The sequence below is a fragment of the Panthera onca genome, chromosome C2 (genome assembly GCF_046562875.1).
Source record: "Panthera onca isolate mPanOnc1 chromosome C2, mPanOnc1 haplotype 2, whole genome shotgun sequence".
NCBI lineage: Eukaryota > Metazoa > Chordata > Mammalia > Carnivora > Felidae > Panthera > Panthera onca.
In genome coordinates, this window is record NC_138347.1 from 114,921,728 (window position 1) to 114,944,123 (window position 22,396).

The 22,396-nt window shown below is 42.5% G+C and overlaps 1 protein-coding gene and 2 long non-coding RNA genes across 6 annotated transcripts in view; 2 read left to right on the plus strand and 1 right to left on the minus strand.

The window, feature by feature from the left end:
- The window catches only part of LOC132683219 (uncharacterized), a 108,331-nt gene extending 103,838 nt beyond the window's left edge, over window positions 1–4,493 (plus strand). Inside the window, exon 4 of the long non-coding RNA XR_009612107.3 lies at window positions 2,845–4,493. This is a non-coding gene — a long non-coding RNA (uncharacterized LOC132683219). The remainder of the gene's footprint in view (window positions 1–2,844) is intronic.
- On the minus strand, window positions 135–19,373 carry LOC132683220 (uncharacterized). Of its 3 annotated transcripts, XR_009612110.2 has the most exons (5): window positions 18,607–19,373; window positions 16,851–16,932; window positions 14,151–14,384; window positions 6,327–6,417; window positions 5,916–5,991 (listed from the first exon to the last, which is right to left on the minus strand). It is a non-coding gene; the product is annotated as an uncharacterized LOC132683220 (long non-coding RNA). The 3 variants fall into 3 exon arrangements; XR_009612111.2 differs by lacking the exons at window positions 5,916–5,991; window positions 6,327–6,417 and adding an exon at window positions 135–215; XR_009612109.2 differs by lacking the exons at window positions 5,916–5,991; window positions 6,327–6,417; window positions 14,151–14,384 and having other exon boundaries at window positions 16,359–16,932.
- On the plus strand, window positions 14,634–22,340 carry TM4SF1 (transmembrane 4 L six family member 1). Of its 2 annotated transcripts, none has more exons than XM_060638923.2 (5): window positions 14,634–14,929; window positions 16,360–16,449; window positions 16,538–16,683; window positions 19,410–19,607; window positions 21,490–22,340. In XM_060638923.2, exons 1-5 carry the CDS (start codon window positions 14,753–14,755, stop codon window positions 21,593–21,595), a joined length of 717 nt encoding a protein of 238 aa, XP_060494906.1. In that variant the 5' UTR covers window positions 14,634–14,752; the 3' UTR covers window positions 21,596–22,340. The 2 variants fall into 2 exon arrangements, with proteins under 2 accessions (XP_060494906.1, XP_060494905.1); XM_060638922.2 differs by having other exon boundaries at window positions 14,637–14,929; window positions 19,410–19,590.
- Window positions 22,341–22,396: the final 56 nt, after the last annotated feature.

Sequence of the window (22,396 nt, forward strand, 5' to 3'; positions counted from 1 at the left end):
AACTGGAAATGTCACTTGTTCCTTTCTTAACAACTCACCTGGCTACACAGTTTCTTCAGAAGCAACAGGAAGTTTTATCTCCCTCCTTCCTCCCGAAGTCCCCTGGCCCCCGCCCCAATCCACTGGTGATCCAGCCACTTTTTCTCTTTCAGCGTCAAAGAGCTCAAAGCACAGAGCCTTGGCGGTTGTCCCGGTTTTCTTCATCCTGTTCATGACTCCAAAGAAAACACATTTCTGACTCAAAAACAAACCAGGGGTTTCTGTTGAGACCTCAAATATTTTCCCAGAGTCCGCCATGAAAATAAGGTTATGTTGTAATTTTTAAGTGATTTATTCGACTTCTTGTGGCAAGACTCTGCTATAGTTTTGCTTGTTGTGCAAATAGCCTCGAGTCTGCTTCTAAACAAAATGTTTTCCAAAAACAAACGCAGGCTTCCCTCTGCTGACCCAGATCTCAAGGAGAATCAGCATTTGTTATAATGCTCCACACAAATACTTACAAACACAATTGTTTTGCAACTTGCATGCTGTTGGCAATCAACACTCATACAAGTATTGTTACTTGGACTCAGCATTAATATTTTCTTCAGAATATTTTACTTTGGTAGTGTAAATGTTCCCTGTATTGCTGAAGACACACGAGACAAGCGTGGTCATCAGTGTATTGTACTGAAACTTGGCTTCATTTCGAAAACGGTAGGAAATTCACGACAGAGGTTTTGGGAAGAAGAAATCTTTTAGTGATCTAATCCCATAATATTTGTGCTTTCTTAAATAGTAGTAATTAGGCTGCACTTGTGACAACACTAAAAATCTACCCCATTCAATGAGTAAGACTCCATTTTAAAATAAGTGTATTATGAAACGTGAACAAGTAATATTGGAGACTAAAAATGCATAACTGGTGAACATTCATGTGCTTCTCTTCATTGCCCGGTAGGAATAATTCTGCCAGTGCCAGCTCGCTTCGTGAGCATTTGTTATGCAGCGGAAGTAGAGACGAGACCGCAGTGTCTGCTTTGAATTGGAATAGGCTAGATTTTACTTCTGGAATAGCAAATGCTAAAGGTATAAGGAAAGGCAAGAGCCAAGGAAGTCTTGGGAAGGTTTTTAAAATTTTTATTAAATTATTTTTTTTTAATTCTTATTTATTTTTGATAGAGAGAGAGCGAGGGAGCGAGTGCGTGCGTGTGCAGGGGGAGGGGCAGAGAGAGGGAGACACAGAATCTGAAGCAGGTTCCTGGCTGTGAGCTGTCAGCACAGAGTCCGACACAGGGTTCGAACCCACGAACTGTGAGATCATGACCTGAGTCAAAGTTGGACGATTCACCGACAGAGCCACCCAGGCGCCCAGGAAGCCTTGGGAACGTTTTATTGGGGGTTTGGACAGAGTAGGAGGTTAAAATGATAAAACCCTCAGGGCTTTGCTCCAGGTCAGGCTGTGTGTGGTTCCAAAGACAGGGTGGGGACTGGACTTTGAGAAGTTCTGTTGTGGCTGTGTATAGCAACCCCCTTGACAGACGCTAGCACAGAATTTTTAAATGCCGGGTTTTATTTAACTTTTGAATAGATGATACCATCACAACATTCAAAAATTAAATGTAGTATGAACTGCATCAGGGAAAAAAGTCTCCCTAACAGTCCAGGCCCTCAACCACCCAGTTCTCATCCCTGGAGGCCACCACTATTTCCAGCTGCTTGCCTGTCTTCCAGAGGTATTTTACACACATACAAGCAGATAGGCATTCATATTATATAATGCCCCCCCCCCCCCACTTTTTATACAAGTGGTAGAACACTGCACACATTGTTCTGAGTGCTGCTTTACTGTCTTTCTTCACAATATTTGGGATATTGTTTCATTTTATTAAAGAGATTCCTCTTTTTTTTTTTTTTTTTTTTTTTTTTGCAGCTGCAAAGTATTCCACTATAGCAACGCACAAATATTGTTTAGCCAGGTCACACTTTTGGAAGCCTCCCATCCCATGTTATATATCACAGCAAGGCAATGCTGTTCAATGCAATGCAATGAACTACTCTGTTCTTAATTTACTTTGTGCCATGCACCCCTTTGGTCGTCTGGTAAAGCCGATGCATTTCTTCTCACCATAATGTATAAAACGAAATCCTTGAGATTAAAAGGAAATCAACTACACTGAAATACAGTTATCAAAATATTTTTTTTTATTTAAAAATATGTGCACTTATTTATTCATGAGTTAAGATGCAAGATCTAGTGGTGGGCCTAATAACTACTCTAATATCAAAGTATGGACGAAACAAATGATATTGCAGAATGACTGCAACAACTGAAGTATGCATGGAAGATCTGATTTTTACTGGTAACAAAGGCTCAGGTTGACACTATTGTGGCTTCCTGCCTACTTTCATAATGAAAGGAAATGATAAATTTCGGTTAGAGCGTAATGAAAACCAAAACACAATTTCTCCCCCTTCCAATCTAATAAATCCCCTAGATTTTTCTGTGCAGCCCTTATCAAGAAGCCCTAGTGTATATATGCATCATTTTCTAAATAGTCAAGTATCTTTGTATATATTTGTAAGTTGCCAGAAGTGTTTTAAATGAGCAGATATGAACACATTTGTCATTGAATGCCTGCTGTCAAACTGCCGGAAATACAGGCATTCCACCAGCATTAAAGGAAGGTGTGTGAGCAAGCATTTTCATCTTTGCCAATCTGAGAGATGAAGAACAGTATCCTGGTGTAGTTTTATTTTGGGTTTGTCTTATTAAAAGCAAACCTGAGCATCTTATCGTATATTTAAGAGCCATTTCCCATCTGTTCACGTCTTTTGCTTACGGTTTTATCGGTTCCTTTGCAGGTTTGTTGCTGCATCTATCACCACGACGAGGATGTAAACAGCGCCCCCTGGAGTTAAGCACGGAGACCCTACTTTACTGGTCAAGGTGAAGATTTACATTGCTATCCATTGTATTTTTACCTCAGGTTATTGTTTCTTTGAGTCATCCAAATAGATTAAAATAGAATGTGGAATCCTTCGGGCACTAGTCATATTTAGGGAACAGTGTGGTCTAAGATAAAGTCTGAAAGAAGTCACAGCAATTTCATAAATGCAGTTATTGCTGGCAAGGGAAATGTCATGGAAAAGGTATGAAAGAATGTTTACTTCGACTTTTTTTTTCAACTCTGTAATTATGTACGCAACAAACAAATGATAAGAATGAATACACGTGGTGAAAATTCAAATAATACAGAGGAGTATGGAAAGAACAGTAAAAGGATCTCTTTTCCCAGTGTCACTCCAACATCGGAATTTTAAGAACAATTACACTGGGGATGTTCCTTGAGCCCAAATTGTGATTTTGAAATACGTTTTCCCACTACAAAGATCCAGGGCTTCTGAGAGAAATAACGGGTTCCAGGTCTAGGGCAGGAAATGTACGAAATGAGCCTGGTGCTTCATGTTATACCAGATAGCAAGAAGTTACCAAAGACTAGTGGGTCATAGCAAAAGGACACAGGACTCAACTTGACCTGAGAGGGAACATCTTGAGCATCAGTATGGATAATAACTGCCATGGCCTGAAGTGCAAACCAGAATACTAAACCAAAATAGTATACAAAATAAAAAATAATTGGTCACACTGGGAGGACAATTGGTCACACAGGGACACAGCAAAGGCCCAGCCAGGAGCATGACTTTGATAGGCAAACTAGCCAATCTAGAGCCTCTTCTCTCAGGTTCATGATTTTGGGAGGCCACATTCTTCTGCCTTGACCATCCAGGTTGCCAGGCAACCCGGGACCATTCCTACAGCTGAGAGCTCACCGAAATTATTCAAACTAGCCACATTTTAAATTATTTAACCAGCCCTGCTTTGACTTGCCCTTAAGCTTCAATAAAGGTGGCCTAGGCTCTGCTGACTCCTGCCCCTCTGCCTGGTGTTTTTTCCAGGTGGCCCTGTGCTTCCTGTCTCTAGGGCTGTGAGTATAATCTATTTTGTTTCCCCAAACTTCTTTGTCTCCTCTGGCCATATCCGACTGACCATCGCATAAAAGAACACAGAACACTGGATAAGACATCCCAGAATTATCTTGTGTTTCCCTTGCTTCAGTTCTAGAATCAACCATGTCTTCAAGGAGTCCTGATTCCTTTTATTGAAGAATGGTATTTAGAAACCAATATCTGAGCACTAAGTATATTTTATGTACAGTGTACAATGCTTTTGTCAATATTTGCTCTTATCTGACCAAGCCCACCAGGTTGAAGGCGGTATGATGTCGCGGTTAAGAGAGGGGGCTCTGGATTCAGACTGCCTGAATTCAAATCCTAGCCATCAGGTTCAAGGTTTGAGGACTTGGGAAAGTCATTTAAGCCCTTCAATTTTATCACCCGTATGATGATGTATAGTACCTACCTCAAAATGTTGTTGTGAAAATTAGTGAGCTAGACAACTAAAGTTCTCAGACGTGCATGCAGGAAACACAGGAATTACTCAATTGATATTTGTGGAATGAATGATCCTCATTCACTGATCAGAAATTCTTTCAGAAGAATGAAAATGAGAGGAAAATTCTGATTCATATCCTTTCCAGAAAATGAATAAAAAATGAATTTGTCAGAGATCCTTAAAAATGTTTTCCTTCAAAATTCCTCACAATAATTGTATTTTATTTTTTGAGAGAGAGAGAGCGCATGCGTGCGCACATGAGTGGAGGAGGGGCAGGAGAGGGACAAGGAATTTTAAGCAGGCTCCATGAGCTAGATCTCACCACCGGGAGATGATGACCCCAGCCAAAGTCAAGAGTCAGACACTTAACTGACTGATCCACCCAGGCACCTCTCCCACCTCCAACAATAATGTTTTTTTTTTTTTTTTTTTTTATGTTTTATTTAGTTTTGAGAGAGAGAGAGACAGACAGACAGACAGACAGAGCACGTACAGGGAGAGGGCAGAGACAGAGAGGGAGACACAGAATCTGAAGCAGGGCTCAAACTCAGGAACCATGATATCATGACCTGAGCCGAAGTTGGACGCTTAGCCTACTGAGCCACCCAGGTGCCCAATAATAAGTTTTAAATTATCTTTCATATATTGTGAGCAGTGAAAGGACATGCCTATGTAATGTCACATACATGATTTTAGGGAAAAAATGCTTTCCACTTGTCTATGTTCATGTTCTTTTTTCTAATTATAAAAAAAGTCGAAAGAAACACACAAGCCTGGTGCCAACGTAGATGTGATGCTGTATCTGGGCTTCTGATTCCTAAAAGTATCAAGTCATGGCAGAACACACTGGGAACCCCGGAAAGGCAGTCAGGAAGGTGGGGGAGGAGGGCGGTCTAGAAGGAGCAGGCCCTACAGTCATTCTCCCCAGTGTTGTCTTGAGGGGGCGTGAGAGCTGCCAGAACCTACATGTGCAAAAAGAGATGCAAGGCAAAGCAGGGATTCCACATCCCCAGCTTGCTTTTAATAGCATTCCCTGCACAACTGGCATTTCTATCCCAGATTCCTGATTCAATGACTCATAGGGAGAGCCACTCTAAAGGATCTCACCAGAGAAGCTTATTTGGTTCCTACTGGGCAGGAATTAATGCATTACAGGTATTCTAGATAATTTTTAGGCTTCAAGTTGGTGTTTCAGTCCCTTTGCAATTCTTGCTCAAGTCTTTTCCTCATCTTGTAAATCTGAAAAAGTAACTTCCAAACCACTTTTTTGAAAACCCATGACTCTGCAGAATCTTTTAGTCATTTGAAATGGGGCAGACTAATTATTTAACATAAAAATGGAATGGATTTCACATCAGCATTCCCATAGTAGGCTACTACTGTGTTTTTGTAACCTAACACAATGAAAGGCGTTGTCACTGGATGATTCAGCTAGTTAGAATCTCAGCTCCCTTTCTGGGGAGGAAATTTGAGGCATGGCGTTTATATTAGATGCTAGGGTAGTGCTTACCCGGACAGTAATGCTTCAATTCTCCTCCATCAATGCCAGGCAGAGACTATGAATGAGGAGATAGGAAGTTAGGTCAACCAGCCACCTTGGCCAGAAGCAAGCAAGCATTGTTGCCAACCCAAATCTGTCTTGTTTCCTTGGTGTCTGTCTGTCCCTCTCTCACACACAACACATGCACACACACACGGAGTCTCAATTGCTCCATTGCTGTAATGCCCTTCTCAGTAAAATTCCCTAGGGCAAAATCAACAGTTACCTGAGTTCTCAGCTCATTCAGTATCAGTGGGAAGCGTGCCATGTTGGACTTTGACTGACAGTCACAAAAAACCAGTTTGACTGAGAGTGGCAAGGCCACGAGGTCTGAGTGGAGTATTAACTCACCAACTTGGAATGGTTCCTTGGAGAACGCTCACATTGCCTCTTATTTATGCTTCAGCCTGAGTCTCCAAGAGTGTCGAAGTCATAGAAACGACTAAACAAATGTACAGCAGGAAGATTTGTTATTCAGAACTCAACCACACACGCACACATAAAAGCTCCTCTGTCACCAGGGATCCCTGGAAAGTGGTATCTAAAAATCTGCTCTGAATCGACTGCCTTCACTTCTCATCTTTGTGTGATCTTTGACTCCCAACTGACAGAAGCCCCATGGAACCAAATTTTAATTGGCATGAGAGCAAGAGGGGGAGAGTTTCACCCCCACTTTTCTGAAAAAAGGCAAGCATATTTTTTATCTAAGGTCCAAGGCCAGGTGGGGAAATCCTTTTCCACATTAGACTGGAGTAAAGAAAATGAAAATAAGCTTTATTGTTTCTTTCCTGTACTAAGTGTAGGAAAAAAATTACTCTTTTTTTTTGTTTTTACTTTTAATTGTGCTCATATCTTAATTGTTGACAGTTCTATTTTGCTACAGTAAAACCAAGTTTATTGAATACCACCATAGCCTTAGTACTGTGCCCACCAGAGTTCTGGTAATTTCACTCACATTGGTGTAAAGTCTTCCTATTTGAAAAACATCGGATTGATTTTTAGAAAAAATCAAAAAAATAAAAAAAAAATTTTTTTAAATCTTTATTTATTTTTGAGAGAGAGAGAGAGAGAGACAGAATGCAGGCAGGAAAGGAACAGAGAGAATAGGAGACACAGAATCCAAAGCAGGCTCCAGGCTCTGAGCTGTCAGCACAGAACCCAATGCGGGGCTCAAACTCATTCAGTGAGATCATGACCTGAGCCAAAGTTGGAGGCTTAACTGACTGAGCCACCCAGGTGCCCCCAGATTGATTTTAAAATCATTTATCTAATTAAAGTAGAGCCCAAATGATTAGTGTCTTGGAATTGTGTGATTCAGAAATATCAAATAAAAAATCCTGTAAGTCATTTTTCATGGGTGACAGTGTTGGGAAGTAGTATAAATAAGCCAGATGTGTGAAGGAAGAATATGAGTGTCTGAGTCAGAGAGATCTGAGTAGGAATCCAGAGCATGTCACCCGCCAGCCTTGTGATTTTAGCCTACGTACTTAACCCATCTGAGTCTCCCTTTCTTAACCTGGAAACGGCTCCACACAGGAGAGCTGTAAAGTTCAGTTACAACATGGGAGAAACTGACACGTCTGTATTCTGCATACTATTTAATTGTCCTCTCTTCCTTCCCCTAAATGTACAGAAGCTGGATAACAGTTTTTTGTTTGTTTGTTTGTTTGGTTTTGTTTTTGCCATTCTCCCCAAAGGCAGCTGGGATCTGGGGAAGCAAAAGAATCACAGAGAACCACCTGGTTGACCAGGTTCAAAATACACAAGCAGAGGAATGAGTTTCCATGTTTAGGGTTTGTTTTTGTTTTGATTTAATCTGTGGCTTTGCTTCTGAACTGAAATTAATCTCTCTAGACCTCAGTGGTCTCATTTATAAAATTAGGAAGTCAGACCATCTACCTCAGTGGATTTCAACTTTGGCTGTGCAAATAGAATCACGTAGAGAGTTTTCTTCAAATGAGATTCCTGTCCCCACCCTTAGAGATTCCCTGTTTCCCTAGGGCTGAATCAGCGTGTGTGGTTTTAGAAACCCACAGGCCACTCTCCATTGAGACTCAGGTGATCTTTGAGGCCTTCCACCATTTCACGTGTCTGACTCTATTATAAAACCCAAGGAAAAGATACTCAAACTAGAAAACAAGTATTCATGTGCTGATTGTCACAGGCATGTTCTGGAAGTCCTCAGCTCCCCTATCCCTCAAGGGAGCAAGCCAGCCCTTTGGAGCAGCCAGACCCACATCTTGAGCTTCAGACCATGGGGCAGGCATCCCAGGAGCTACCTTGTCTGAACATGACAATGAGACCTAGGAGATTCCCTGGCTTGATGAGGGGGTAAATGGCCACTGTGAGATGCTGAACTACAACTACCAGATGGGGATGGGAGCATGGAAGAGAAAGGGCAATGCAGGTTTAATCTTGGGCCAAGAAGCATATTTATTTTATTTTATTATTTTTTTTTTGAGAGAGTGAGAGTGTGTGTGCATGCCTACATGTGCAAGTGGAGAGGGGCAGAGAGAGAGAGGGAGAGAAAGAATCCCAAGTAGGCCCTGCTGTGTCAGTGCAGAGCCCCATGTGGGGCTCGAACCCATGAACTGTGAGATCGTGATCTGAGTGGAAACCAAAGAGTTGGACGCTTAATGGATTGAGCCACCCAGGCGTCCCAAGAAGCTTATTTTTAACCCAAGAATAAAATTAGCCACAGTCTAAAGTGAGGAGAGAGCCAGGAGATTGTAGCTAAGATGACTTAACACTGCTCCTTCTCTCCACCTTTCTTTTCCTGCAGTTGTATGTCCTGATTATAGTTTCAAATAAAGCACAGTTCCCAGCCTCTCTGCCTGGTCCTATGCTCATGTTTCCTTTAGAATGCCTGTTCCTCCATCTCCATGGGTGCAGAGATGGCTCCCAGCAGCCATGTTTATTCAGTCCCCACGTATGTGAGCGCATCCTTGTCCAGTGTAACTCCCTTCCTTCAGAATCTGAGGTTGATGAGTCTCTTGAACAGAGAAAAATGTAAACTTGTTAACTGTCAGTAGCCATATTCTCTTGTGTGGACTGTGAAAGAGACAAATGAGTCTGCATTAAGAAGAATGAAGTTACAGCCAGAAGAGTCAAAAAGAGGCCAAGATGGAAAGTAAAGACATTCTGGATTTCCTATGGAGTTTGTTCCCCCTGTCCATCTGCATTCTTACTTTTTAGTTCATAATTAATGTCCCTTTGGTTAGGGCAGCTAGAACTGGCTTCTGCTACTTATATAGTTGACCCTTGAACAGCCATGGGTTTTAACTCCATGGATTCACTTATACTTGAATTTTCTTTTGATAAATATAGTACAATATTGTAAATGTATTTTCTCTTCCTTACGATTTTCTTAATAACATTTTCTTCCTCCAAGCTTACTTTACTATAAGAATACAGCATATAATACATATAACACAAAATATGTATTAATTGACTATTTATGTTATCAGTAAGCTAGTGCTCAACAGTGGCTATTAGTATTTTAGAGAGTCAAAAGTTATATGTGAATTTTCAGTTGTATGGGGTGTCAGCACCCCAAGCCCTGTGTTGTCCAAGAGCCAGCTATAATAAAAAAAAAAAGCTCTAACAGGTACGGTTACTATGTGTGGATCATTATATTTTTCATGTCCAAATGAGTGAGAAACTAGTGTTTTCCCAATAAGGAAGGGCAAAGCAGATTTGGAAAAAAGCAACCAGGAGGCAGGAGGTCTGGGTTTAAATCTTCCTCTTAGAATCCCACAACCATATAGAATCATAGACTATTGACATTAGTTCTTAAAGGAAACTGATTTCCACTGCCCACTAGCTGGATGATGCTGGGAAGAGTTTTTAACGCTTGTGAACTTAACTATAAAGTGGCCATAAAGATTCTGTAAAGGGGTGAGAGCTGAACCATTCACTCTACTGAGGCTTCTTCCAACATTTAAACCTACGATATTATCAAAAGGAGTTTCCCCTGGAATTATTCTTGAAGCCACATTCTGCACATCAAATGGTTAGGAGAGCTAACCATAAGGAGCCATACCAGCTGCTCTTATAAATGACAGGTAAAGCTGAACATTTAAAAATGTAAGTGTAATAAGTGCCTGTTGTGCCCAGCTTTCCATAAGACATTTTGGCTTTGCTTAAAAGCAAATAACCTTAGACCTGAACATATTCAGCTCCCCTATTTATTTGAACAAAATGTAGCAAGCACTTATTGAGAGCTAGGGAAATGCCTGCGACTGTGCCTGCTGTTGTATCCTCAAAGGAAAGATAACCTGCTCTCTGGGACCTCTGCAGAGCCAGGGAGGGGAGGCTGATGAGAATGCACACTAGTACATCGTGATCTGATTGGTGCCGAATGGGGGGAAAGGGGGTGTGTCCAAGGACGATGGGGGGAATGGGGGTGTGTCCAAGGACTATGTGGGAGTGACGAGCAGGTCTAGGAGGTCGGCAGGGGTGTGGTAGAAAGTGTCATGGAAAAAGTGATGAGTTCAGCCAAGGGAACAAAGTTGGGTGGGGTGGGCTACAATGAGAAGGAAGATCAGGGCCTTTCTGGCAGTGGGGCAGCACACCCAAAACACGGGGTTGACAACCACTGTCCAGAGCTCAGAGGCCTGCAGTCCTAGGATGAAGTAAAGAACACTCTTTTCAAAGGTGTTCGTGCATTGGGGCTAATTGCAGAGAGAATGATGGAGATAGAAGTGACCTTTTCTTTTAACGTTTATTTATTTATTTTGAGAGAGAAAGCATGAGCCGGGGAGGGGCTTAGAGAGAGGGAGAGAGAATCCCAAGCAATCTCTGCGCTGGAAGAGCAGGGCCCGACGTGGGGCTCGAACTCACAAACTGTGAGATAATGACCTGAGCTGAAATCAAGAGTTGGTTGCCTAACCAACTGAGCCACCCAAGCACCCCAAAAGTGAACTTTTAATATAACTGTGGGAGCTCCAGTGTCTAAAAATTAGTCACAAATGATAATAAAGGGATCCAGTACATAATGGAGTAATGGAATCCTAGAGAAGTAGATATATCATAAAGGGAGTAGAGACATCTTGCCTGGGACAGGGGGCTGATGAAAATAGCAATAACAAGTAACATTTATTGAGTTATTACTAAATGCCAGGTGCTTCATGCTTTGCAAACATTGACTCACTTTATACATCACAACTCTGTGATGTAGGTTCTATTATTATCCTGTCTCAGGAGGCCGTCTCCCTCCCTTGTCTTTTCCCCTTTCCTGCACTTATCACCACCTAATGAACAAGGTATTATATTTATTTAATATGATTTTGTATGTGTATTTTAATATGATTTTCTGATAGAACAGACTCTCCTTAGGGCAGAGATATTTGTTTCCTGCTGTATACCCAAAACTTAGAAGACACAGTAGGAGCTCAATAAATATTGGTGAACAAAGAATGATAGAAACTGAGGTACAGAATGGTTAATGCCACCTCAGTCAGTTAAGCTTCTGACTTTGGCTTAGGTCATGATCTCGTGGTTTGTGAGTTCGAGCCCCACGTTGGGCTCTGTGCTGACAGCTTGGAGCCTGGAGCCTGCTTCAGATTCTCTCTCTCTCTCTCTCTCTCTCTCTCTCTCTCTGTGCCCCTACCCTGCTCATATTGTCTCTGTCTCTCTCTCTCAAAAATAAATAAACATTAAAAAAAATTTTTTGAAAAGACATTGATTCACGTATTTATTCAATTTTTCAGCAAATATTTACTGAGTACCTACCACACACCAGGCATTGTTCCAAGCCCTGGGAAATAATGGAGGGTGAGGCAGAAAGGGTTCTGCACAGACAATAGAAAAGGAAACTAGTGAATACATAGGTTAACTTCAGGGATGATAAATTCTTGGATGATAACAGAGCAGCATGATGTGATGAAAAGTAACTGGGGGAGGGTGCATAATGTCATTAGATGGGGTCTTTGGAGAGGGCCTCTTTGAGGGGATGTGTAAGCAGAATCCTTCAGCAGGAAGCTCCAGAAGGCAATGCTTAGAGCAAGGAGGACAGGGAGGCCCGGGAGGGTGGTGGGGAGGGCCCGGGGTGGGATTTGGAAAGTGGGATGAAACCCAGAACATGCCCATGGAGATGGCAGCTCTGTATAGGAAACTGAGAGTTCACAGCCAGGAGAAAAAAGCCAGGGTCATCTGTGGGACAGAGTCTGGCTAGGACCAGAACCAAGTAGTTAAACAATTGTCCACAAAAGCATATCTGATATTAAAAGAGGAGCCCAAACCAGAAAAGACCCTGATTTAGGTTCCCAGATGAGGGGCAGAAGCAGAGGGTACCATGCAGAATGACAGGAGTGTGGGCAAGGTGGACAGACTCCATATTACAAGTGAAGCCTGAAAGTGGCCTACATCGAGTGGCACTTTGTCCCCCCACCACTCATGCATATGGTGTATGTCTGTCTAGAGCTGTGGAGCCAGTGGAGGTGACAGTGGCCTCAGGGAACATGTAATACAAACGGTATTTACCTGGCCTGTGGACCAGTGATCCCCAACCTGAGCTAACATAAGACTCATTTGGAGTACTTGTAAAAACTTCAGATGACTGGGCCTCATCCCTAGAAATTCCTATTTATTCTGTTGAGGGTGGACCAGGTATCTGCATCTGTGATGCAAATGGTCTCCAGACAGGATTCATCCGGAGAAATGTGGAAGAGAATCCACTAATGGGCTTCAGGGAGTCCATGAAACCCTGAAAGTGAGTGAAAAATGTGTGTGCTTGCATACATGCACATTCTCTGGGCAGGGAGAGAATCCATACCATCACAAGAGTCTCAAAACTTAAGACCCACTGATCCAATCCTGTCCCACACTTTAGAGAGGAGGAACCAGAGTCCCAGGAATGTGATGACTTCCCTGATCCACAAAACTGGAAAACAGCAGAGGTAGGCTGTCACTCCAGACTTTTTGCATGACCCTCACTCTCTTCTCCACACTCTGTTGATCGTAGGGGTGGGGGAGAAGGGCAAAGGTGATTAAGCACTCAGGAGCAAAGTCGTCAAACGATTGCTCACCCTCATTTTGGCCCCAGGTGGGGTGGATCAGCAGAGAGGAGGTTTGCAATGATGATGCCTTAACAAAGGGCCCAGGCGTTCACCTGTATGCCACCCCAGGCCTTGCTATCTGTGGCATCTCCTCTCCATTAGGACCTAAAGCCAGGGACAGAGGGTGCATGTGCCCGGTTGTTGGATGCATGGTGGAAACAGAGCAACGTTCTTGTGAAGATCTGCCCACCTATGCCCGAGCAGCTGGGCAGTTCCAGGCTTCTCCACCTACAGTCAGTTTTCCATCCCTCTACTTCCTCAGGCCAGTCTGGATCATGGCCCCACCTTTGTGAGTATGTTCCTCCCAGTCCAGATTCTATGTGACTAACCCCAGCTCGCCTCCTCAAATTTGGTATGCATCCTGCCCTCCAGTGTTGGCCTAAATCCTTCAGACTCCGGTCTCAGCCTGAGCTGCTGGATTCGACAGCCTTGCTCACCTTCCTCTTCTGAACTAACAGTACCCCATCTTGGACTTCTGCCTCTTTTCTGCACTCACTATTCTGTCCTGGGCACACGTCCCCTCCAGTCCTGGCCCCACCTGGCCATCCCGTCCTTCCCCAGCCTACCTGGCTTGCACAAGCTGCTCTTCAAGGGCTAAACTTACTCACAGTCCGACCCCTCCTTCTGTAAGATAGAAGTAATACCCTTTCCCTGCCTTCACATGTAAGCCTGCAACAGCTGGTTCAGGAGCTGGCTGGGTAGACCACAGGTAGACCCGGGCCCTGATCAACAACCCTGGCTCTCCCGCTCATTCCGCATTCTCTCCGTCCTGTTTCCCTGCTCTGCTTGCCAAGTCCCTTTCTCTTCTCTCTTTCTTCTTCTTCCTTCTCGTCTTTTTCTTTCTATCCTTCTCCCATGCTTTAGGCCTCCCTTGGCCTTTCCTGGCATTGCTTTGCCTGAGAGTAATACTCAGGAATAGACAGGTGCCGGAGCCCTTTGTGTTGACTAACGCCACCTTTGTTTTGGTACCAGATTTGTTTTGGAGGCAGATATCCAGGAAAGCTGGACGGTCGGATCGGTCCTACAGAGCAGGCAGTAGGCAGAGGAAAGAAGCCTGGTTGGTAATTTTCCCAACAGCCACCTCAAATCTGTGGGTGATGGCTTTTAGACACCTTACCTTTAACAGACAAGGAGACAACCTCAGAGCTCAGGAGACTTGCCCCAGGTCTGGAATTAAGTCAGTGCAGCAGGGGAAGTGAACACACAGCCCTCAGACTGGAAGCTGTCCAAACAGCTGCATGGAGCAGGATCACAGCTCGCTGCCTTTCACAGCCTCAACCGGCACGGTCACACTACGGACACTTGACAGTTACTGGAAAGTTGTATTACGCGTTCCTGTCAATTCTTCATCCTGTGAAGGAGTAGCACTGTGAATTTCTCGGTGAAGATTAATCATTTTCTTTCTTGCTTAAGATTGAGGCTGTTTCCCACATCCCTACCCTGGTTTCGCTTGTCTCAAGGATTTCATTGCAAGGGCGGGACATTCCCCCTACCTCCCCCCACCCCAACCAGAGCCTGCAATCAGGACCAATGAAAGCCAAGTACCTCACCGCCTCCCCCTCCCCCAACCCGGTGACTAAGAACTGAGTATTTAAGAGGTTGCAGGAATGGGCTGAGAACTGCTTTTGCTTTCTCCACAGACAGGCATACTCTCTTCTGACTTGGCCATCACTGAGCTGCAGAGTGAAGAGGGAAATCCTCGCAGCCTCTGCCACCACCATGTGTTATGGAAAATGTGCACGGTGCATCGGACATTCTCTGGTGTGGCTGGCCATCCTGTGCATTGTAGCTAATATTTTGCTTTACTTTCCAAATGGGGAAACAAAATATGCCTCCGAAAACCATCTCAGCCGCTTCGTGTGGTTCTTTTCTGGCATCGTAGGAGGGGGCTTGCTGGTAAGTTGTTCAGAATTATTACAAGCTTAAAAAAGTCTCTTCTGTTAAAGAGGTGTTTTCATGGAAAGTTTTCTACAATGCCTATTTCCAAAGCCAGTTATTTTTGTTCATCTTCTTTTGAAAGCAGATTGCACAAAAGTTGAGCTACGTCTAGTGTATTAATTTTATCAGACGTTTTACAAAGTCGTCTTTCAACCAACAACGAACTTCCTTTTCGCTAAGCTCTCTCACTTTACAGCTAGAAAACAGATATTAGCTTTTCAATCAGATCTGAGAGTGTCTAGAGTTTCTAGAACTGAAGTGGGTAGGCATTTAACATTTGCCCTAGGGAGCTGGGAGGGCGTCACTGGTTCTCTGTCTAAATCAACAGTTTTGGATCCAAATTATCTGCTGTTTATTCTCAGACATCTGTGACAGGAAAAATTATCAATTATGAGTGTATTGCTACTTAAAAAGAAGGATAAATTTTCTCCTTTATGTAATCCTGGGTGTGGTGTCTAGGAAAAATCCTCCCGTTAGCAGCAGATCAGGATCTGAAGCTAACAGCGGAATGTGTTGTTTTTTCCAAGGTTTGTTTTTAATTGAAGTGAGAGGAATTTGCCTGCCAACCTGGGAGCTGGAAGTATTAGCTTCAACCACAGCACGGAAAGAATGTGGACAAACTCGAGCTTGCCACTTTAAATGCTGGGATTGAGAAGTTTAAAAAGACATTTTGTGGAATTGCTCATACCACACAGAATATTTTTCTTAGTCAAGAAAAGACCTGAAAACATTTAAATTTAATGCACTAATTATGGTATGGCAAATCGGTTTTGAATTTAAGTATCGCTGCCATGTTAACAATGGTTTGTCCTTAATATAACGTCACCCTTGTTTAGGCTTCTTTTCATCAAACTCAGAGTATTTCATACTTACTTTATTTAAGGAGCTTTATTGTGAAGCAACAACCATACAATCGCGTCATCAAAGAAACGGTTTTTATATATTATATGCTGCTTTCATCTCTCCCACTTACAAAAACGTTTCAATTATTATATTAAAGACTTGTATCATCTATGTGTACAAGGGGGGAAAAAACGAATTAAAGGCGGGGTGTAACAGAAACAGAGTTTGCCTCTGGGACTACATTAGGGAACTCTTGTGGAAGAAACATATTTATGGGTTATTATTCTATCCCTCCCATATGACACCTTCACCCTAAAGAATGCTTTGACACATTACATGAAAACAAGCAGATATTTCATTTAGAGGTGTTGTTTGTTTCCCCCTCATAGTTTTACATTCTTTGTGATACTGGGCCGACCTAACCCAAAGCCATTCCACATTGTCAGAAAGCAAGGTATTTTACCAAAAGATGCTTAGCCTGACCCTTATGACAGGCTTTAATGTGGGGAAAGATGGTGATTTTAATTTGATTGTTTTCTAACCAGATGTTCCTGCCGGCATTCGTATTCATTGGGTTGGAGCAGGACGACTGTTGTGGCTGCTGTGGCCACGAAAACTGTGGCAAGAGATGCGCGGTAGGTGCTCCAGCTCGGGTGGTGAAAGGGGTCCCTGGGAGGCAGGTGCGACGCTCCGGCTCACTTCTGCCGTCTCTCCTTTCCCTAGATGCTTTCTTCCGTCCTGGCGGCCCTCATTGGGATTGCAGGATCTGGCTACTGCGTCATCGTGGCAGCCCTGGGCTTGGCCGAAGGGCCAGTATGTCGTGATTCTCTTGGCCAGTGGAACTACACCTTTGCCAACACCGACGGACAGTAAGTCATTGTTCCCTGTCCGACCACACATTCTTGTCCACCGCATGGTATAGGGGCAATCCCATCGAGTTAGAAAGGCATCAATTATCCATGTATCCGTGCACTCAGCCAGGCGGTGACTCAGGCACCAGGCAGTGGTGTCAGAGGGTGGATGCCCAGTCTCTGACCTGGAGAAGCTCTAAGTGCTTTTAAATGGATTCACTGATTCAGCCCTCATGATACTCTAGGAGTTGACTTCCACTCTTGCTCCTGTTTTACAGATGAGGAAAAAGAGGCACAGAGAGCTGAAGTAATTTATCCAAAGGCACATTCCTAGGACATGACAGCCAGGCAGCCTGGCTGTAGGGTTCGTGCTTATGTAGTGTGTGCACTATACCAAAACAGTTGGCTGGTTTTACTATTTTATAAGAAAATATTGTGGAATCCTTATGGATGGAAAGCATCTGAATTTAACCAACTCCCCGATTGATCATACTATCCTCATACACACACTCACAATATAACATAATCGCTATGTACAACAAACCCTTCAGGCGGGGCACCTGGGTGGCTCAGTGCATTAATTGTCCACCTACAACTCAGGTCATGATCTCACTGTTGGTGAGTTCGAGTCCCGCCTCAGGCTCTGTGCTGACAGCTGGGGGCCTGGAGCCTGCTTCAGATTCTTTGTCTCCCTTTCTCTCTGCCCCTCCCCTGCATGGACTCTGTTTCTCTTTCTCTTTCTCTCTCAAAAATAAATAAACATTAAAAAAAATTTTTTAAATAATAAAAATTAAAAGAAAAGTAAAGTGATCAGGCTACATAAGACAGTCTTATACATGATCTTAGCGTCAGGATAATTTAAGCTCCATTGTTTTATGTCGGTACTTATTTCTTATCTATTACTGAGAAAAGAACAGAAATAGCTCATAGAAACTGATGTATATGACAGCAAATGAATGACATCCTTCGTTGAATTTTGAAAGGCTTCGTTATGAGATTCATGAGTGGAAATAATATGAATAATGAATTTCAATTGCCCTTACCCTATCGAGACTGTCCCCCATGAATTGTATAGCATACAGTGAGTTTGTAAAATCATGAACATGGAATTATGTGGACTTGGATTTTATCCCAGCTCTGCATTTCTCCCTCAGCAACCAGGAAACAGTGAACTGAGCTCTGTGTTTCTCAGTTACTTTGTAAAATAAAACCAATGGCAGTTGTCATAGGATAAATGAGATAATAAATGTAAAGTATTTATCACACAAGCTGACACACTCTGAGGCTGACCTCTGTTGGCTGTTAATATTATCTGCTAACTGACAATGAATACAACCCAATAGTAGCCTCTGAACAAATGTTAGCTTTACGGGGGTTTGAAATTTGGGTGGCCAATATAGTTATGGATCGTGATTCAACTTTGTTCAGAACATACTGAATGTGTGAGTGGAAATTGGCTATATATGCACAGACATTCAAGCTACTGCACAAACCCACCTCCAAAAAAGATCATGATTGGTGAAGCTGGAATGCAAGGAGAAGTGAGAATATCACTCAGCATTTTACAGCTGTTTGATTGTATGCCCCTCCCACCAGCCACCCCAGCTTCTGTAAGAAGCCTTCTGCTTCTATATCATTCCTCACTTCAACCTGTACAGGGATTTCAATATGAGGAATAACTAAAGGTCACAAGCCAGTGATTAATTGCTCAATAGCCAGATGGGGACAAAGGAATTTTTTACATTGTGTCCTAAAATTACAACTTCCCCCCACCTCCTGATATGCAGAAAGATGGGGTCATAAGGACAGAATTCTTTTTTTTTAATCAACACATTGAGTTTCTGATTGGCTCAATGAACCATTCAAAGTTAGGTCTCTAATTCTAAGCCCCTTTGTTCTGCTGTGGTAGGAAGAAGTGATAAGAAAAGATTTATACCAGACCTCTTTGTGGGATTAAGTCAGTTGTAGGTTTTCCCACGATTGAATCCTATTTCATTAAGAATCCAAATGCTTTATGATGTAGCAAAGGCTGAAATTCTAAAAGAGCAATCGGAGATAGAATTTTTCAGACTGTAAGAATATCCAGGTACTTAGAAAGTCTCCTAAGTTGTATATATACGTGTATATGACTTCTGTGTGTGTGTGTGTGTGTGTGTGTATAGTCAAATGTGACTTCAGTGTGGTTTGCTAACATTTCACAAAGTGACCTCAGATTATTTATCATTCAATTACTTTTAAAATGTGTTCAGTACCTACTATGTACTAGATACTGATCTAGGGTCTATTTATACAATGATGAAAGGTCTGGTTCCGGACTTCATGGAGCTCAGACTTGTGGAATAGTTACATAAGCAGGTACTCTCCTGGCCTAGGGGAGATGCCCTTCCTCACACTTGGTCTTCCTGATCAGTGTACTGGTTACATTGAGATTGCATATTGTCTCCTCCCTTAGATGCTATGCTCTTCCAAGGCAGAACCCATGCCATGTTCACCATTATATCCCCGGCCCTGGCTTGAGGTCTAACTCACAATGAGTGCTCAATAATCTTTGTTGAATTTTATGTTTATCATTGCAGCAAGATCTGAATTTGTCACTTTGTGAAATGACAGACTAGAAAAATTTGACACAGGTCATTGAATTAGTTTCTTTTTTTCTGAACAAAAAAGCACCACACAGAAAGTAGCTTATGAGACATCCCCTTAGATGTGGTCATATATCAGAAGTTTCTTCTTTTCATCCACAGGTACCTTCTGGATACCTCCACATGGTCCCAGTGCACGGAACCCAAGCATATTGTAGAATGGAACGTCTCTCTGTTTTCCATCCTCCTGGCCCTGGGTGGAATTGAATTCATCTTATGTCTCATTCAAGTAATAAATGGTGTGATGGGAGGCATATGTGGCTATTGCTGCTCTCGCCAACAGGTAAGAGCTGTGAAAATGTCACAGCCCGGCCCTGGGGTATTCAATTACTGTAACACACTGTTATTTTCATCATAAAGAAAAAAAAGGCAAAGTCAGATTCTGCTCCAACTACCAACGTTTGTTCCTACATCATCTTTGTGGCAAAGCATTTACAGCATTCAATTTTGCTTTCAGTAATAAGCTTCCTGAATATCATAGTTGCTGGGTTATCTTTTTTTTTTTTTTTTTTATAGTTGGCTCTATGTATATAGGAAAATGCTGCCCGTACCCAAAGTTTCCTTTCAAGAGCAAACTCACTGCCCCTTTCACTACCCCTGCTCTGGCCAAAGAGACACAATTTTGCTTGCTCTCATGTTCCCAACTAGTATATGCAAATAGTGGTCAATGTTCATTGCACCAGGCACGGAGCTAAACTCACATTTCAGAAGAGACTATGAGTCAGATATTAAGCAGTATGTCTAAGATCACCTAGGCAGGAAGTAACAGGCTTCAAACCCTAGGTCATTTTATGCGAGCTCCTTCTCTCAACCTGTCCGCAACACTTGCTGTTCTGTTGGATTTTCTACAATGCCTTCTAATAAGGAGTCACAAAAATACCCAAACAGCTAAGCACAGAGAATCACTAATAACCTTTGAATAGCAGCTCATGAAAAAAGCCTTTCATGGTGAAAGAAAACCAGGAAGCACTTGTTTCCTGGGGATATGATTTCAGAGAGAAGTATGCATTTGTTAGTAGCGGGGAAAGTTCTTGTTTCTATATCCTCCTAAAAAAAAAAAAAAACACATAGTAATGAATTGATGGAAGTCCAGCTTTGGTTCAATTTTGGGAGGTTAGTTTTATGTCTTATTCTGTAAAACAGGATTAGGTAAACAGAAACTTATTTAATTTATATTTTCCTAATCATTTACTCCTTTGGTTCAAGGTCTCTTAACTGTCTTTTAAAATAAGACAAAATCTAATTAAAACTGAAAGCATGTGGCTACCGTGAAAAACCTTGTTATGAATAAAAGGAAACTTTCTAATTTTTGAGGGGACGTTAAAAGAAAAATCTAGTTTTCCTTATCAGGCAAGTACAGCAAGATTAATAATTTCCTTGGGAGCCTGCCAAATTTCCAAGAAAACAGCGCAGTGGGAAACCTTCAATATGAAGTTGTTTCCAGGCAATATGGTTGGGGAGAGGCAGAGGAGAGTCCTCTCAGACTTACTCTAATGTGACCTATCTTTAGCCTTGGATTTCATACAAGGCAGAGTTTAAATTAGGTGAGGCCCCTTTGGACATCAGCACTTGTGCATTTTGGGGACAGGCATAATATGTCAATGACCAAAATTGCTCTAGTGATTTGCCAGAGTGACCCTCTTCTCTGAGCGGGGGTGGGGAGCAAGTAGTCCCACGGGGTTTCCCGTCTGAGTCACCAAAGAGATGGCTTTTTCACAGACACCACAGTGCAGATCTGCTATTTTTGTTTCTAAGACAAAAGACGCTTTCAGAGGGCAAGGTTTTTAGTGTAGATGAGTCAAGTCTGTAACTTGGTAGCACTTAATTGGGAAGGTTACCCATATTGAGCCCACTCCTGTGTGAAACTCCCATGGCATTATCTCTTAAATCCCTAAGATTAAAAGCCTACCCCAAACGCATTGGAAGCCAAGCAAACACCAGTAAGCTGTGGTTTCCATGGCCCTTTCCTGCAGCTTTTCCTAAGAGAGGACAATGGATCTGGTTTGTTTAGGAAACATTTCAGGAACATTGTCCAAGCTCTCAGTGTTGTTGGCCAAAAGCTCTGGGTAGTGGAGATCAGCCCACTTTATGTTTGCTTAAAACAGGAACTTTTAGGACTAACATGGCATCGTTGTTTGTTTAGCCTGATTGTAACGTAATGCATATTTCATTTTCTTTACAGCGATACGACTGCTAAAAGAACCACCCCACAACAGAACCACGATCTTCCTTTATTTCATTGTAATTTATATATTTTACTTGTATTAATTTGTAAAACTTTGTACTAGTGTATCATACTCCGTATATTCTACTTTTATAAATGTGTATAAAAGCTGGCATCTTCATGTGATGTCAGTGTTTGAGCGTAGCAAACTGTTTTTTTAGGAATGAGAAAATCCATGAGGTAATTTACAGACTGAATGACGGTCGGTCCTCAGCATAGCTGAGACAAACTCTGGCCTGAGTGATGTTTTTTAGAAACATTATAAGGATAAGTATCACACTCCAGTTACTATTATCTATGCCTGGGTTTATTAAAGGAAAGATTTCTAATTGCTTTTTTTAAGATCGTGAAGGAGAAAATCCAAAAACTTGAAAAGATGTGTCTTTTTTCACTGTTTATATGGTGTTTCCCATTCATATGCCTGCAAATCTCTGGCAAGAGGCCTTTTTGAAGTGTTTCATGTTTCATAAGAGACAGACACTTGCCCAGAGAGGGAGGGCTGGTTGAGAGTGCCCTGAGCTAAAGGAAGGCATCAAAATATGCAATGCTGCCGAGAGTACTGGCAGGTCCTGTTTCTCTAACAGGTAGAACACTTTTTGTCCTTCAGAGACAAGCACCAAGGATCATGTACTGACAAAGAAAAAGGCCTGGATAGTTGGATGAGGAAAAGATGGGAAACGGACTAAAGCAGTTTCATCAGCATCATGGGAAAATGGGGCAGAGGGAGGAAGGGCAGAAGGACCATGGGGAAACACCCCCCAACTTTGATGGTTTAAATAGAACAAAATAAAGTATCCACTACAAGTTTTTTTTCTTGTTTAGTTTCACTGTCCTTTGTTTAAGGTTCCCCCTTTTGGGGTGCCTG

Coding starts and splice junctions, on each gene's coding strand:
- TM4SF1 (XM_060638923.2), top strand. CDS start 14,753: ATGTGTTATGGAAAATGTGCACGGTGCATCGGACATTCTCTGGTGTGG. Junction 16,450..16,537: donor ACTGTGGCAAGAGATGCGCG/GTAGGTGCTCCA, acceptor TCCTTTCCCTAG/ATGCTTTCTTCCGTCCTGGC. Junction 19,608..21,489: donor CAGGTAAGAGCTGTGAAAAT/GTCACAGCCCGG, acceptor TTTTCTTTACAG/CGATACGACTGCTAAAAGAA.